The sequence below is a fragment of the Elaeis guineensis genome, chromosome 14 (assembly GCF_000442705.2).
Source record: "Elaeis guineensis isolate ETL-2024a chromosome 14, EG11, whole genome shotgun sequence".
Classification (NCBI taxonomy): Eukaryota; Viridiplantae; Streptophyta; class Magnoliopsida; order Arecales; family Arecaceae; genus Elaeis; species Elaeis guineensis.
The window spans coordinates 57116023-57133760 of record NC_026006.2 but is presented as its reverse complement, the minus strand read 5'-3'; the positions used below and the strand labels follow the sequence as shown (position 1 = coordinate 57133760).

Below are 17738 nucleotides of genomic sequence, written 5' to 3'. Positions count from 1 at the left end.
CTCATTGCCGTCAGCATTCCTTTGGGAGGACCCTTCCGACTTCCCCGATGCTGCATGCCTGTCCTTGGTGCCTTTCCAATCAGTGGACCCAACTTGTACCAATCATCAAACCGTGTCTTTCCAATCGGTGGACCCACTTCTACCAATCATCAAACCCTCCATTTTAAATCACACGGTCCAGAATAGAAAAACCTTGTGGAACCCAGAAAAACCAGTGTATCATAATTCTCAAAATGACGAGAAATTATTGCCTGGACCACGCCCACGTAGACCAGCGCAAATCGTGGAGCACGTGCACGGTGGATAACGCGCAATCGGGCATTTGTGACATACAAGGGTTAAAGTGGCGTGTTATTCACCGTGGGATTTGGTTGGTCTACCTGGGCATGGTCCAGGAAATAAATTTTCCAAAATGACCCATTTGCTCCTCGCTGTTTCATCTTATTTCTGACATTTCTCAATTCCGAGCTCTTAATCTCCGGAATCTCCCCTTTTTGGATCGTCATCAGTGCCAGCGTCGGCTGTGCGCGCCCTCCTCTCTCCTCCTCTCCTCCATCCCCTCCGATTTCTAGGGTCAGGGTTAGGGTTTTGCGTAGCTTCCGTGCCCTCCAATCCATCGCCGTGTTGCCATCTCCAAATCAGGTACTTGCCTTCTGTTTCTCTCCATTTCGTTCTCAATTTCTCCTTCTCCTTTGGTTTCAATGCTTCCTTTCGGCATGACCTCGAGTTCTGTTCTTGGATCGATGTTTTGGGGGGTGTTTTCGTGTTTTCGCCAGAGTTTATGCTCGGATTTAGGGCTAGGGTTTGATTTCGGACCGTTTTGATTCTTCTCTAGTGCTTGATTTAGGTCTGGGAATAGGATATATCTCGATATAAGTGGATTATTGAGCTCGTTTCAGCTGTGAAGGGCTCGGCCTGGGGGAGGGGGTGGCTCCTGGTGGGAAAGCATGTCGATGCATGAAAGAAAGACTATAGATTTGGAGCAGGGATGGGATTTCATGCAGAAGGGTATAACAAAGTTGAAGAACATCTTAGAAGGGATTCCCGAGACGCAATTCAGCTCGGAGGACTATATGATGCTCTATACGTATCCTTCTTCTCTGCTTCTATGCATGCGTCTATGAGGTTTCTTTCGCTATACTATTATTTTGATCTCCGTGAGTTTGTTGCCTTCACTGGTGGAACAGAACCATCTATAACATGTGCACTCAGAAACCTCCGCATGACTATTCGCAGCAGCTTTATGACAAATACCGGGAGTCATTCGAAGAGTATATCAATGTGACGGTGAGGATAGTTTCTTTTTCATTGCTATACACATTTAACGCTCAGCATTTATATAAATGATGATTTATTATTATCTCTCTCTCTCTCTCTCTTACTTTTAAATCAGGTAAGTTATGAATGAGCCATCACCAAATGTTTCTGAATTTTGTTTTTTTTTCCTTCTTTTAATTACATTTCCAAATCTGAATCATTGACACATGGTGATTGAAATTTAATGTTTGATAACTTTCACAGAATAGTTTCGAAAGTACACACATAATGATCATGGCATCATGATTTGATGATATGAAGCATTAAGGAGTATCATGATGTATCTCAAATGTCCAACGTATCCAAGTCAAGGTTTGTCATTCCAATGCATACCATCCCATACCAGACATTCCGTACTATATCAGTATCGAACGGGCGCATCAAGTTCCGGTACACTAAACTAACCTCTGTACCAAATGCACCAACATTGTACTGGCATTGTACTGGTATGGGGTCCATACCAAGACTGCAAACCTTAGTCTAAGTATTTGACATGTCAAGAAACTGAAAATGTGAAGTGCCTGAGTAGCACCATATAACAATATTGGGCACCTATATGCACTAATTTGTAATATTGGGCTTGTAATTTCAATTAAGTGATCTATCCTTATTTATCGATCGATGTGATATCACCATAATAGTCAACATCTCCTAATTGTTGTTAGCTTCCAAGTATAGAAGTTTTAAATGGATTGTGAGAAGGATTGAGCTCGACTACCATGGCTGACGATAATGGAGGGTAAAGGCCTATCGCTAGATTGGGAAGGTTGGATCCCATGGATGACTGTGGGTTTATGATGATGGCGATGATTAATACTAGATCTGCCATGGTTGAGCATTAGGAGATCTTGAGGGTTGGGAGGGGGGTTCATGGGAGATGAAGTTGGAAGATGATCTCAATCATGGCCATGGACCATGGTCAATCTAAGAGGGCTCTCAATGGAGTGTAAGGGGGGAAATTGCCTTGGCAATGTCAATGGAGATGATGATGGAGTATAGCAGCTTAGAGGAAGCAAGGAGAAGTAGGAAAGACAAGAAAAAGGGAAGAAGTCATATAGATTCATTTTAAGTCATCTAATTGAAATTAATATAAGAAAGAAAGCTAATTATGTTTTTCCATATCAGCCATTTTTTTTAATATATCTTGCTTCTTGGGTCTTGGCCATAATGCCCATGAATGGTCTAGTGTCAGTGGTTGTGAAAATCCAATATCATGGTCATGTCGGTGTAGGTGGCATATTGAGAAAATGGAAACATCGATATTTGAAAGCCTTGAATTGAAGGGCATTTAAGGTGAACTTATGGAACATAAGATCCTGAAATTTTGTATTTGCTTAAGCCTGTCAAAATAAATGAACTGTTTGGTTTAAGAATGTGAACTTCATGATGCATGAAGGCCAAGGCTTCCATCATATTTTCATATGTAAGATCTGTTGCAGACAATTGAGGTTGGGGTCCACCTAGATTGCTTCACTTACTTTGATCGTATGTTTTATTTTTTATTTACATTTGTTTGTTTTGACAATACTGTAATCATATGTTTTTTGTTTCATTCTAGTATATTGTGGGCAGGTCATGTTTGAAGATTGATTTGGTAATGGCATGATGAATAACCCACAATCTTTCGGGTTTATGATATGAATTTTAATGCATCAATCTAATTTCATTCAACAAAATTTATTTGCTGCACTAGTCTTGCTTAATTTCTTTAGATAGTACAGTTAAACTAAGAGTTGGAAAATGCTTTGTGTATTGATGTTAACAAGGTTAGTTCCATAACAGGGAAAACGGAATGACCTGTTCAAGAGTTGTGATTAGGATTAATTCTTCGAGTTTCTATATGGGAGCCTAATAATGAACAGATAAGGACTAGAAGTTTTATGAGAGATCTTGCAATATTTGAATATTATGTGGCTAAAGTTTCATGTTTTGTAAATTTGTGTTATATGTAAACATGTGAAGACACTTTAAATACCGTTATAGCTTAAAATGGGTTTTTGTAGCTTGATTTGCCACTATACTCTCTATAAATTTGCAATGCATTTTTTTTTCTAAGCGCATAGTATTTTTTGTATCAAAAAGGATCAGGAATAAGTAAAGAGATTGTGACAACTGACAATGTCAGATATCTGAAAATGGTTTTTGGAGCTTAAATCATAGAATGTTTTGATGCTAAGAAAGGATGATGAAAGACAAACTTGTGGAAGAAAATGGAGAATTGTTCCCAGTCTCACACATTTGAGTTTTGGAGGAGGGGAACAATGAGACTTAGGATCATGGATGCAAATACCAGTAAGCATTCATGATACAGTCTTGATACATGCCGTGCCAGTGCTTTATGGACATGGTACTGGGTACTTGTGTCATGCAGCATGCTGGCATGTTCTAAGCATTACATGGAACATACTGTACAAGTACCAGGCCATCATAACACTGACATAAAATGCATCAATCCATGATTGGAACAATGCTTTACAGATGGTTGTTAAAATAGTGGAGAATTTAGTATCTGCTGTTTGTGTTTCTTTTCTTTTTTTTTTTTTTTTTTTTTGAGAGGTTTGTGGTAATTTGAGTAATTTGATTAGTTTCTCCACTTGCTACATGTATATTTTTTTCTTTGCTATGTCAACCTAATTGAAGGACTGTTCTTTTCCACTAAGGGTGTATTGCCAGTTGTCTGTGAATGCATTAAATTAGGCTTTAAACCATAACAATCAGGATAATCAAGTTATTTCTCGTAGCTTTAATAGGCTGGCTGTTCCCATTCTTAAGGCTCATTAATTCTTTTTTTTTTTTTTGGTGTAAAGTAATCACTGATCTATATAATAGTATGTTCAATATGTGATCATCTTATAATCAACTTCTCATTTCTCACTCAGGTATTGCCATCTTTGAGAGAGAAACATGATGAATTTATGCTGAGGGAACTTGTGAAAAGATGGTCAAATCACAAAGTTATGGTCAGATGGCTTTCACGTTTTTTCCATTATCTAGATCGCTATTTCATTGCTCGAAGGTCGCTTCCTGCACTTAATGAAGTTGGGCTTACTTGCTTTCGCAATCTGGTACATCATTATCCTAGCCTTTTATTATAGTTTCTGTATTTAAAGATCAAACTGCAGATGCCTCTTGACCAAGGCATATAAATTGTGTATAGACACCTATGCTGATTTCTACTTTTTTCAAGCTTTCTGTGATTGAGTTATGGAAGATTCTCATGTTTCTTGGAATCACTTTTGACTGGTTTAGTTTTTGGATTACAGGTCTATAATGAGATTAATGGTAAAGTGAGAGATGCAGTGATCTCTTTGGTATGTGGATACAGTATTTCTCAGCATGTACTGGATCTCTGCTTATTTTTATGTTAGCCTTGTCAATTTAATTCTTCAACAGATTGATCAAGAGCGTGAGGGGGAGCAGATTGACAGAGCCTTGTTGAAGAATGTCTTGGACATTTTTGTTGAAATTGGGTTAGGGAGTATGGAGTGTTATGAAAATGACTTCGAAGCAGCCATGCTTAAGGACACTGCTGCATATTACTCTCGGAAGGCTTCAAACTGGATTTTGGAGGATTCATGTCCAGATTACATGCTAAAGGTATAGTTTCTGAAATTGCTTGAGTAATTGCACATAGTTTGCCTTTAAGCATGATTGTTGAGACTTTCTGGCTATTTTTAGGCTGAGGAATGCTTGAAACGGGAGAAAGATAGAGTTTCTCATTACTTGCATTCAAGCAGTGAGCAGAAGTTGTTGGAGGTTTGTTTGTGTTTTGCTTATAATTTGTAATGTATGATTATAACTTCAAACTTTTGATAATGGGTCTTGGACTGATGTTTTGAGTCTCATAATACATCTTGCTTTCAAAAAACTGGAATGACGTATGGCATTAAACTTAAATTTAACTTGTTTTGGTTGTCTTTCTTGCTATGTTGGTAGAAAGTCCAACATGAGCTACTCTTTGTATATGCAAGCCAACTTCTTGAAAAGGAGCACTCTGGATGCCATGCCTTGCTTCGGGATGACAAGGTATATGCTTAGGACCCATGTAACTTATTCTTTGGAATGAAGCCAGTGTTTTACTGTAATTTGATGACCAAGATTTTGTGTCATTATATGCTAATTAGGTGGATGATCTATCAAGGATGTATAGGCTGTTCTGCAGAATTCCTCGTGGCCTGGACCCTGTTTCTCAGATTTTTAAACAGGTTAGGAAAGTCCCACTATATGCATCAGTTATTTAATTGAGAGCTTATCTGACCTTGTTGTCTTACTAGTTTGATGGCTAAAATTTTCATTTATTCAGCATGTTACTTCTGAAGGCACAGCCTTGGTCAAACAAGCGGAAGATGCTGCAAGTAATAAGAAGGTGAAAAATTACTTCATTTCTCACTGTATCAAGGCTTTTTATCTCAAATCAAACTTTTTTAATGTTTTAGTAAATTTTGTGATGTGCTTGTGCAAATGTTGCATTGCATTATGTTGACTTGTACAGAGATCACAGACTAGGATGCTGTAGAAAGTTAATTTAAGTTATAACAATCAAGGATCGCCGACTTGAAATCGGATATCATGCCAGCCGACTGGCAGTATGAGTCCGTACACCCCTGTACCGGACCGTACTTGTTCAGAACCGATATTGAAATGAGGATTAATCGGGGAGGAAAAGAGAGAGAAAGAGAGAGAGGGGGAGGGAAGGAAGGAAAGGGAGGCCGACAGAGATATTGGTGGTGGCCACCGGAGGGCCGCCAAGGCCTCTTGGGCTCTACAGTCCTCCGCGAGAGGATGAGAGCAGAGAGAGATCGAGAGAGAGGAAGGAAGAGAAGATTAGGGAAGGAAAGACGGCAGAGAGGCTGCTGGAGGGTTGTCGGGTGGTGGTTGTGGCTGCCAGACAACCCAAAATAGCCCACCAGCCGCCACGGGTTCAAAACATGGGTGAAGCTCTTGTTTCGTCATGTTTTTAAAAAAAATATGATGCACAAAAGCTGGCAATGAGTTTTCATTTGCAAACCCATTACCGGCTTTATTGTGTATTATGTTTTTAGAAAAAACAATGAAACAGAGGCTTCGCCCTTTTTTTGAACCCGTGGCGGCAAGATTGTGTTGGGCTGTCCGGTGGCCACTCGACGGCCCTCTGGCAACCTCCTCGCCGCTTCCCCTCCCTCTTTTCCCTTCCCCTCTCTCTCTCTTTTCGCATCTTGTGGAGCCCCGGAGGCCTCTAACGTGCTACGTTCAGTCTTTTCCTCTCTTTCTTTTTCTCTCACTCTGTTTTCATTGACATTCTAAATCTAACACCCGAACTGCACCAATTAGCCATCAGTACAGTTCGGCGAACCATGATAACAATACTAAGACTATTATTACTGGCAAGAATTTAGGTCCTAGTGGGATATCCCACGAGACATCAAGATAGGGTACTATCTCATGTGTCAGGATAGGGTTGTCCCGCTGGCATCCCGATCGGGATGTCTTGGGACATCCCATCCCAAGTGTCGGGATGGGGCGAGATGGCGGTGCATTCTATTCCATGAAAAAATCAGGATAACTCCATCTCACAAAATTTAAAACCTTGGTTACTAGAGCCACCAATATCTTTCATTCTGCACTTATACCTAGAGAATAGCTAGGCTGCCGTGCATTGCTTTTGCCTGCAACCTCCCATGTGCTAATGAAACTGGCTTTCCTCGTTTCGTATTTTTTACTGGAGTTATTTTCCAAGTATACTCTTCCCTATGCAACCGAAGTGATGGGATTCATATCTCTGTTTATCTCTTCCCTTTCCTTCCCAATCCTATGTTCCTCCACCTCCTTTAATTCTACATCTCCAAACTTGTTACTGTACCAGAAGAGAAATGGTGCGTAAAAGGGCTTTTGAGATCCATCAAGTTTTTCTTGAGCCAGGATGCTGTCGTGCTATATATGAAGATTGACTGGCACAAATCAATGACATTGGTTAGTGTATAAAATGGCAGCCACCAACAAGCATTGTCACAACCACATTACCCTTGCTGTAGGTTTGTAGGGTGAAGGCCTTTTTAACATTTCTCAATCCTCAAACCACACCTATGATCAGGCCTAGTTCCCTTTGAGATCTTCAAATAATATTGATATAATTGCATAATTCTTTTTAAATAAACGTACTAGCAACTCCAAAAGGTCGAGAAGTTCGAATATCACCTTATATAATCACATCACCAGAGTACTAAACTAATGGTAAAAGATTAGAGATGGGAAGAGCTGGATTTGATTAGAACTGAGATGAAGAGATGTGAGAGTATGTTATTCTATTTTTTTCTAGATGGAAGGATTGAGATCTAGTCGAGAATTTTTTGCAAATCTACATACTCTAGAGGGCTTTACCACTGCCTAGCTTATTTTATTATGGGTTCAAGTGAGCATTGGTGAGGGCGTGGCTTGGAATAGTAGTAGTGCATTACTTGAGTCAAAGAAGCAGAAAGAGGAGAGAGGGGTGGGTAGAGCAAGGCCCAGAGAACATAGAATGAATTGGGAGACGAGAGCTGAGCTGTAAGGTTATTGTAGGAAGACCACTTTTTTCACTGCAGAGAGAACCAGAGAGTCAGTTTTTTTTTTCTCCGCCACATTATTATCAGGTTGGTGATTACCAATAAGACAGAGAGCAAGGGGTGGAAGAAGTTGGCATTGGTTTTCTAGCTTCTCTCCTTATGCCAAATCTCTGAATTCCTTCAACTTTGAAGAATTCAAAGGTCTTCCTTCAGCTCTAGAATCTATAGGTACCTTCCAAAGTTGGCATCACAGATTTGTGCAGGGCTTGCTAATCTCTTTTAAAAGTACACTAACACAACATATCTATGACCTTCATCCTGTTTTGCTGCCCCATTTTGTTCTGATTCAGATCCAAAACTGCACATCTTCAAGATCAATTCATTTTCATGTGGAATGGCAATGATCTACTAGGACAGAATAGTTCTGCTGAAGTTGTGTGGCCAATATATGTCAATGACTCGAACTCTTGACAATGCAAAATATATTCTTTGACATATGTTAATGACTTAATGTCATTTACAGAGATAGAAGAAACAACAAATAACTGCTCCACCGATTATAGGTTACTTATCACGTTTTGTCTCACTAACTCAATGTAGTCAATGTCCAATCGGACTTTTAATGCCCTAATGGACTAATTTGCTCGTTCGATTAGTCTAATTTAGGAGCATAGGGAAGGAGATCTACAACTTAATATTCTGAAGACAAATCCCTGACATCAGTGGAACTCATCAAGAAATCAAGATGATTCATTTGTTAATTATATGTTGATCAATAGAAGCAAACTGAATTTTGTTTGATACATAGGATAATTAGAGAATTTGTTGGCTTATTAGAGACACTTATTCTAGACTTAAGGCATGTTGAAACTTGTCACTGGTGGGAGTCTCTTGTACATCCTGGCCTTTCATGTTCTAGTTGATAAAGCTGGAACATATAATAGGGACTTGGAAGCCTAGGTTAGGTATCAAAATATATTACATTTGTGCTTAATTATATGAGTTTTTCACATACCACAGAGAAATTTGCAAATATTGTGTATAACACCTTCCCTTATCCTTATTTACGAATTGACCATCTTCATGTATGGAAAGCTATTTTTAAGAGATTAGGAAATAGTTATTAGAATCATCATTTGGTGGACCATCTTCATGTATGGATGCACAAGCTCATGAGACTCCAGGAGAAGCTGGCGAGCTTACATTTTGGAAGCTCCTCTACCCTTCATAATCCTCATCCAAAACTTATCCCTTCTCACCTCCTTTCCCTGAAAATTAAATAAAGTAGATATCACGCCATCCAAAGGCCATGAAATCCCTGATAGAATCCAGCAGCGGTACAAGGATCTGACCCCTAAAGGGATGGGCATAGTGACAGTGAGGCAACAATCACCGGAGAAAACCTACAAGGGCAACGGACTCAAGAGGGTTGAGGCTGCATTGGACTCCTCTCCCTTTGCCATGACTAATGATGTAGGAGGAGCGGCCTTTGGGATGGGACAAGTTCAGGGGCTTATGGTGGTTGTGGTCATGTGGATGTGGAGATGCTCCCAGGTTGCTTTTCTTTGGAGGACTTTCTTTGTGCTAAGAATAGGGGAGGGCCAAGTGGACCTCCTTTAGTGTCCACTATTCCCTGGACCTTGTCCTAATCCAACTGTGCCTGCCTTTGCCACATGTCCCTTGCCACCGGGGCGATCTTAATCCACTTGTGCTAGCAATGACGACCAAGATAGCTGTGGTGATAATGACCTCAAGTACGTGAACTTTGCTGGATCCGCCGAAGGGTTAATATATTGAAAGGGTGTATGTGCATCTAGATCTAAATCCAACTCATGAACTTGGTATCGATTAGGGTCAGGGTAGGATGATACTAAGAAGGTGCCATGCTGATAGTTGGAACAGATTGGTATTTTGGTGATTCATTGGATGTCCTATTCTTTTCTTTTTTTTTTTTATTTGTTTCTTATTGTTGTTTGTTTTTTTAATGATTGTTGGGAGGGCTTTTAGATTCATCGTAATTTAGGATTAGGGAAGGATTTTGAGCCCATGATTGGGTATGGTGCTAGTGCTAGTGCCAGTGCCAGCAATAGTTTGGCATTTATGGTGCCCATGATTCAAGTTTTTTCTCCTCTCTCTCTTGTTCTCATTTGTCGTCATTCCTTGTATTTAGAGGATGGATGGGTACTAGGCCTCTCCTCTGGCGTTTAGCCTGGCAACTAAGACCAAATCCCAAACCCTATGCCCTCAATAGCTGCTCCTTTAATTCTATGTTATGATTAAATGACCTAAAAAGCCTCTAAACAACCATTATAAACAATAAACAAGAGAAAAATTGGCATCCCAATGAATTACCACCATGTTGGGCCATCCCAAGTGTATATTCAGTGCGTATCAACTATCACAGTCAATGTCCATGTTACCAACCGAATTTACCATTTTTTCCTATACAAGGGCCTCAAACCTTTCCAAGGACCTAGCATCCAATTGGTCCATTCTGGGATGGAGTAGGACTACCCTTGGTACTATCCATAATTTAAAGCAATTTTTGCATGGATTCATTCTTGTTTATCATGTTCATGTCACATACTTGTGCTACATTTAGTTGGAATTCTCTGCTTTGCTATAACTGCAAAGCTTTCATTGTGAAGCCTAACCAAGGCGTTGATGAACAAACTCCTATTTGTAATTGCATGCCCCATTTAGTACCTCTGCAGCATGATATAGAGCAAGGTTTTAAATCTCATGGAACGGGATATGCCGCCGTCCCATTCCATCCCGACAATTAGGATAAAGGATGTCCCAAGACATCCCGATCGGAATGCTGGGATGTTAGTGGGACGGCTCTATCCCAACACATGGGATGGTATTCCATCTTGGTGTCCCACGAGATGTTCCGCTGGGACCTGAATCTTTGATATAGAGGACAACAGAAGTGCATCAATCTAGATTGAGTACATGTGGACTTCAATGAATAAACCTCTCTGAAAAGAGAAGCTTCTTGCACCATTTTCTCCTCATAGCTTGTCCATGCATCACATTTTTCCAGTACTTATCTATCAATAACCTTATAACCTTTTCATTCTAATGGTATCTTCACCAAATCTCAACGTGTGCTTGCATACGTTGGAGAAAGAAAAAGCTTCATTATTTTAGCTTAATATAGTAAAGACCTTTAGGATGCTTATTTTCAGTGCTCAGCTGCTCATAATATTTCATAATCTGTATAAACACATTTGCAGAAGGAATGAAAGTCCAGCAACAATCAAGTTCTTATGGAGTAGACTTTAGGCATTTTAATTTATTTTTTGTAGCACCATGGTTTAAGTTATTTGAGTTGTTGTAACTACTTAACTCATAAGCCCTGCATCTTACCAATTAGGATGTGAATCCTTCAGTTTGTGTAAGATTGTGAATTATGCTCTGACTAGGAGTTTGGTAGAAGTTCTAGTTTGGTAGAATATTAGATTATGAAAGTTTTAGGTTAGGAGTTTGAGGTTGGTTTGGTGCCCCTCGGTCCCTTTACACACCTAGGTCATGTAGCAGGTATGATTTAGATTTGCAGTAAAGTATTATTAGTTCTATCAGCTTTCCATGGTATGATGTTACCTGAAGAAGATGCTGATTACAATATATGCCATGATTTGTAGGCTCCTTTGGTGATGGGGATTTTATAAAATTTTTGTTACACATTTTTTTGGTATGACCTTTCGACCTCTTTACCATAGGAAACCATCATTTGGATTCATAATTCATTTGTTTGATTTATAGTTCATGCTTGTGACCTTCTTGTAGTTAAAATTCCTGGTCCGTTGATTGTCATTGAGCTATGTGCGGCACTAACTTTTGGAAACCTTTGGACATCATTGATCCAGTCTTTCTTCATTCATATCATCATTAGATCCTCAATCCCAAATGTCCAAACCTGCTTTCATGCATTAAATGTTATCGTAGTTACTCCATATAATCTGGTAATTCACTTTGCCGAATAAGTAGGCTAAGCAGCACCTGAAGGAATGTGTAAAAATGTTTAAAGATACTCTTCCTAAATATAAATGTAGAAACATGTATGCTTGTTAGCTGTTGCTGTTCAATTGGCATGTCAGAACTGGATTTGTGCTGCCGCGTTTGGTGAATCTGCAGACCCTGCTGAAGCAGTTTGTTTTCAATCACACTCATTATCCTCTTTGTAATAAGCTGTCAACTGATGCAAACTGGGGCTCGCCCCAGTGGTATCACCCCTCTGCTTAGCAAATAGCGGTTTTTAGTAAATAGTTCTGGGTTTGATTCTTGGGTGGTGCATCCCAAAAATCTGGATACGGGTAATTATAGTGTGGATAGGCGTTCCTCCCTTTATCCTGAAGCAGGGTAATCAGGCAACTGGTAACATTTCATATTTCATGCACGTCTGTTTACTTTTTGTAATCAGAATAGCTTCTTCTGAGCTTTTATATTTCATGTTTGATTGGTTGATATACTGTGTTTGTAGTAACTACATTTAGCAGAAGTTGTGAACCAAATGGTGTGCAGTTTTTTTTTTTTCCTATTTTCTAGCTATTTACGTATCTTTCACACTCTTGGATATCTTCATTGTATTTCTGATTTTAATCCGTACTTGGCTAATGATATGTTTTCTACAGGCGGAGAAAAGAGATGTGGTTGGTTTGCAAGAGCAGGTAGAACTTCTATATTGTATGTAGGCTGGATCAGATTAATTGGTTGAATGTTAAATTTACTTGAGTTTTGGTCATTTGATCTTCAGGTTTTTGTCAGAAAAGTTATTGAGCTGCATGATAAGTACTTGGCATATGTGAATGACTGCTTCCAGAACCACTCCCTTTTTCATAAGGTTGAAATGGAAAAAATTGTTGTTTGAGCTCCATTTCTGTGTTCCTTATCTGATATTTTCTACTCTTGGCAGGCATTAAAAGAAGCCTTTGAGGTTTTCTGTAACAAGGGTGTTGCGGGAAGCTCAAGTGCTGAACTTCTGGCAACTTTTTGTGACAATATTCTTAAAAAGGGTGGAAGTGAGAAACTGAGTGATGAAGCTATAGAGGAGACACTTGAGAAGGTAACTTCTTCCGTTTTCATCAGAATACTCTTCCTATTCTTAATAGCTAAGGCGTATTGGTTTTTGAGACTGCATCTTATTGTTAATGAATTGATAAATTTTTCTCAGGTTGTGAAGTTACTTGCATATATTAGTGACAAAGACCTTTTTGCTGAATTTTATAGGTAGAAGACTCTTGCCTAGCCCTTTACCTTATGTTTTCAAACTAGTCACAGGAAAAAAAATACTGATACGTCTAATTGTGCTCTTTCTTCTATGGTGCTTCATCTTTCTAATACTTCTGTTATAAAATGTTCACAGGAAAAAACTTGCTCGAAGGCTGCTATTTGACAAAAGTGCTAATGATGATCATGAGAGGAGTATCTTAACAAAGCTGAAGCAGCAATGTGGTGGGCAGTTCACATCAAAAATGGAGGGAATGGTTAGTTGATTTAATTATCTTGCATTAGTACCTTGTGACTATAGATGTGCTTTCTGAAGCGTGTTCTCCTTTTTTCTTTTTTAAATTTTAATAAAGGTTACTGATTTAACACTTGCAAGAGAAAACCAATCAGGCTTTGAGGAGTATCTTAACGGTAATCCTCAGGCGAATCCTGGAATTGACTTAACGGTTACCGTTTTAACTACTGGATTCTGGCCAAGTTACAAATCCTTTGATCTCAATCTTCCTGCTGAGATGGTAAGAAATGTGATTTTTTTTTTCATTGTTTTTTGTTTTTCCGTGCTAGACATCGTGATTAAGTGGGCAAAGCTTTCATTGGATTTTTTGTTCTTGCCCTATTGAGATAAGGCTTTTTAGCAATGATTTTATTGCTGTGATGGATGCTATATAGGTTAAATGTGTAGAGGTTTTCAAAGAATTTTATCAGACAAAAACCAAACATCGGAAGCTTACATGGATATATTCGCTGGGTACCTGCAATATTGTTGGAAAGTTTGAACCTAAAACCATGGAGCTGATTGTCACCACTTACCAGGTATCCTTTAAAACCTTTGTGCTTCATATAAATAAAAATATAACTGATGTTCATACTATGTTCTTACATAGTTACATTGCCTTTCCGGTTAACAGGCCTCAGCATTGCTGCTTTTTAATGCTTCTGATAGACTGAGTTATTCTGAGATCATGTCACAATTGAACTTGACGGATGATGATGTAATCAGATTGCTTCATTCACTCTCCTGTGCAAAATACAAAATTCTTAACAAAGAGCCAAATACAAAAACTATTTCTTCAACTGACCATTTCGAGTTTAATTGCAAGTTCACTGATAAAATGAGAAGGATCAAGGTGAAGTCAATATTGTTTTGTTGCATTTTGTTCTTTCATTTGCCTTACTCTGTTGCGTGAGATGAGATGGTTTGTATTATCTGCAGATACCTCTCCCACCAGTGGATGAGAAGAAGAAGGTAATTGAAGATGTTGACAAAGACAGAAGATATGCAATTGATGCCTCAATAGTTCGCATAATGAAGAGTCGCAAAGTATTGGGTCATCAGCAGTTAGTTTTGGAATGTGTTGAGCAGCTTAATCGTATGTTTAAGGTATTGATTTTTTATTTTATTTTATTTTTTGCTGACATTTTTTAGAAAACTCTCGGGGAGGCAGTATATTCATTATTACTGGAGAATTTCCTTTCACAATGTGGAATGCATTCTCATGATTATGATCCTTTGTTTGAATGATACGTTGTGTATTGACTTCTGGAATCACCAGTTAAAATTAAATGCTTAAAACATGAAGAAGAACTTCATGACAACTGTTTAAAGGTGAAACCTGATTTCACCAAAAAAAGGTGAAACCTGATTCCTCTGGTTATCAGATAACCATATGTTGAGTTGACAGATTGCAGGGAGTTCCCCATTATGATGGTTCTTAGTCTTGCAATCTTTAATCTTTGAATTGTTCTATGTGCAGCCTGACTTCAAGGCAATAAAGAAAAGAATAGAAGATCTGATCACTAGAGACTATCTGGAGAGAGACAAGGACAACCCCAACTTGTTCAGATACTTAGCCTGAGTGAATTTCTGCTGTTGATAGAAGGAAGTCTTCTCGTCTGCCTTTTTGTCAGGGTAGCTGCCAACATTAGTGCAAAAGCATGTCATTATTCTGTTGGAAACTCAAATTATAAAATGCTGCCAAAGGGTTTTTTGCTGCAAGGTTGGGTATAATTCTTAGCTCTGTGAGCCTTCGTACTTGTACATTTACCTTGAAGCCAGATTACTGCCTAGGATCTTACAGTGGCAAGTGAAGCTTCCAGCAATCCGAAATATTCAAATGCAGTTTTCGTGCTGCTGCATCTTGATATATTGTAGGCGTGTTTCTTCTCAAATCTTCTTCTATATTCTAGTTTGTTCTTATAATGTATTGCATCCTATTTTGGTATTTTATTTGTTTCCTGTGCCTGTCTCAAGTGACTATTGACAAGGTATATAAGACTGCTTACATGGGTTTTTTTACTGTTCTTTTATTCAAAATTGCATTGTTTTGGTACTGCAATGCTTTAATTAATCACTATCATGTTTGAACTCTTTGCTTTGTTTACCAGTGGAGATAAAAAAAAAAAATCACTGTCCTTTTAGATTGGTTTGACGAACTCTGCATCATATTTATGCATGCTTGCAATGCGAATTATATCTAGCTAGACGGAACTTAGTATCGTAGTTGATGCCATTTAACTGTGTGATTATGCCTATATTTAAATTTCATCTTGCAAGCGTGGAGGCTCACATACTGCTGCATCTAAGTTTGTAGAACACCTATCAAAATAATCTTATAATAGAACTGCCTGGAGAACTGAGATCTAATTAGATTCTAGATTTATTCAAAACATCTTTTCTCAAGTTTTTGGTACGTTACTTAATAGCTTAAGTTGCCCACTGATCAAGTAGATATGTAGAATGTAATCAAATGAATCTTATAAACGAACTGCCTAGGAAAACTGAAACTTAATAAGATCTTAAATTTTATTAGAACCTCTGATTTAACTGGGTATCTATAGCAATGGGCGCCAGTTCCAAAAGAAATAATTGTAGCGCTAAGATGATTTATATTTTTAGAGGAGATCTTTTTTTTTGTCTGCTCCGGTCTTTAGTTCTTGCCAGTCTATGAAAGTATGAATTGACATTTAGGTTAGGTGGCAATGATTGACCGTATGGCTGTCTTTGGATTCAAGAGTCGTGATCAGGTTTCACGGTTATTGTCCTAACCTTTGTGCAGGTCCTTTTTTTTGGTTTCTTGTTTCTGTTTTCTTGTGCCTTCTCTTTTTATTGCTGTCCTCGTGGATTTTTTCCATCAATGCTGAAGTGTTAATTATGGGAGTCGGATGGTTTACAATATTTTGTGGTAGTTGGCTTTGGATATACTCCACTACAATGTGGAAGTTTCTTGCATGTGTCACCACTCAGAGATTTGATGCTAGTTGTTGTTGGGGAAGCTGCTTGTCTTATACTGTACGAGTGATTTGTCAAAAAGTGTTTTGAATAGAGATGTTGCTTAGTATAATTTTCCATGAATTGTTCAAGTTATGCAGGAAGTCATTTTAAAATGTAGACCTCCGTTTTCTTCACATTGAACCCTGCACTTGGTTCTACCATCCAACGAGGAATGATGGTAAAGAGTGAGCAGCTCGTAACCTTGCTAGTAGTGCCTCAACTTAAATGCTATTCTTTTCTTTCCCTTTTCAGACCATGACACTATGGATGCCAGATTCTCAGCCCTGCAACCCCTAATGAAAACCTGCATGATATGTGGGCTGAGTTTCTGAGCCAATGATTTGGTTCATCTTCTGTTGCTTCGAAGATTGATGGTGTTTTTGTTGTTAGTTGTTGGACCCTGTGATTGCTTGCATCTTTCAGTTCAGGTATCTTAGTGGAAAGCTACAGGAAAAGTGGCTGTTTGGACGTGATTGTACACACACGGCTATTACTTACCTATCCAGTGGATTCAAAGCCCTTGCACAAGCATCAATTGCGTCTTCACAGTTATTTACTGGGAATATATATTATAACATTTTATATAGTAGAATTAGATACTAGTTCCTAATGTACATGAACACTTGATAAGATACCCCTGTTACAAATCTGAACACATGCTACACTGGCCTTTATGCAAATTACAGATCATATATGAGGCTCTGTTCAGCTATGCTGCATTTGTATGGAGAATTTATTTTTCCCTTTCTTTTTCGGGGTTTCAAATGTGAGCGAGTTTTTTGTTATTAGAAGCTTGTCTGAGTCTCGGCAAATTCCAGTGTCTGCTTTCCTTGCAGCTTGTTGGTGACATAGCGGTGACCGTACTCTCCATGGTTGTATCTCCTGTGCATGCAGAGTTGGTTATGAGTAGGACCGGTAAAATATAATTTGATGCATCAATTCAATTCGTATTCGATTTGTTATAAGTAGATTTGAATTTAGGTTAAACTGATCTGGGTCATAAATGGATTGATCCGTTTAATTCGTTTAATAATTGGACTGGATTTGAAGTTTAGATATTTGATTCATTTAATTTATTTAATATTCAGATCGGATTGAATTAGATAATTCATTTAATTTGTTTAATCTATTTCTGATTCATTTAATTCACTCTGTTTAATTCATTTAAGGTCTGTTTAATATATTTTTGATCTATTTAATTTGATCTATTTAATTTATTTAATTTAATTTAATTTATTTAATAAATAAATTAAATAAATCGGATCGGATTATTTGTTTAATAAATAGATTAGATTTAGTTTTAAATTTTTGATCCATTTAATAAACAGATCGGATTTGGATTGATGATTTTTTTATTCGATTCATTTATGATCCAATCTGATTTAATTGTCATCCCT

General features: G+C 38.2%; 1 protein-coding gene and 1 pseudogene across 3 annotated transcripts; one reads left to right on the top strand and one right to left on the bottom strand.

The window, feature by feature from the left end:
• Nucleotides 1–477: 477 nt before the first annotated feature.
• Nucleotides 478–15366, top strand: LOC105057513 (cullin-1). Of its 3 annotated transcripts, none has more exons than XM_010940149.4 (20): nt 478–642; nt 908–1087; nt 1188–1287; nt 4197–4382; nt 4581–4628; nt 4711–4914; nt 4996–5073; nt 5254–5343; nt 5442–5522; nt 5621–5683; nt 12476–12511; nt 12598–12684; nt 12757–12906; nt 13015–13070; nt 13207–13327; nt 13424–13585; nt 13740–13883; nt 13979–14197; nt 14284–14451; nt 14825–15366. In XM_010940149.4, the coding sequence occupies exons 2-20, from the start codon at nt 948–950 to the stop codon at nt 14924–14926; spliced, it is 2235 nt and encodes a 744-aa protein (XP_010938451.1). In that variant the 5' UTR covers nt 478–642; nt 908–947; the 3' UTR covers nt 14927–15366. The 3 variants fall into 3 exon arrangements, with proteins under 3 accessions (XP_010938451.1, XP_010938449.1, XP_010938450.1); XM_010940147.4 differs by having other exon boundaries at nt 503–642; nt 900–1087; XM_010940148.4 differs by having other exon boundaries at nt 504–642; nt 848–1087.
• Nucleotides 15367–17126: 1760 nt separating this feature from the next.
• Nucleotides 17127–17738, bottom strand: part of LOC105057562 (protein LATERAL BRANCHING OXIDOREDUCTASE 1-like) — an 8334-nt pseudogene continuing 7722 nt past the window's right edge.

Coding starts and splice junctions, on each gene's coding strand:
- LOC105057513 (XM_010940149.4), top strand. CDS start 948: ATGTCGATGCATGAAAGAAAGACTATAGATTTGGAGCAGGGATGGGAT. Junction 1,288..4,196: donor AAGAGTATATCAATGTGACG/GTGAGGATAGTT, acceptor TTTCTCACTCAG/GTATTGCCATCTTTGAGAGA. Junction 4,629..4,710: donor GAGATGCAGTGATCTCTTTG/GTATGTGGATAC, acceptor ATTCTTCAACAG/ATTGATCAAGAGCGTGAGGG.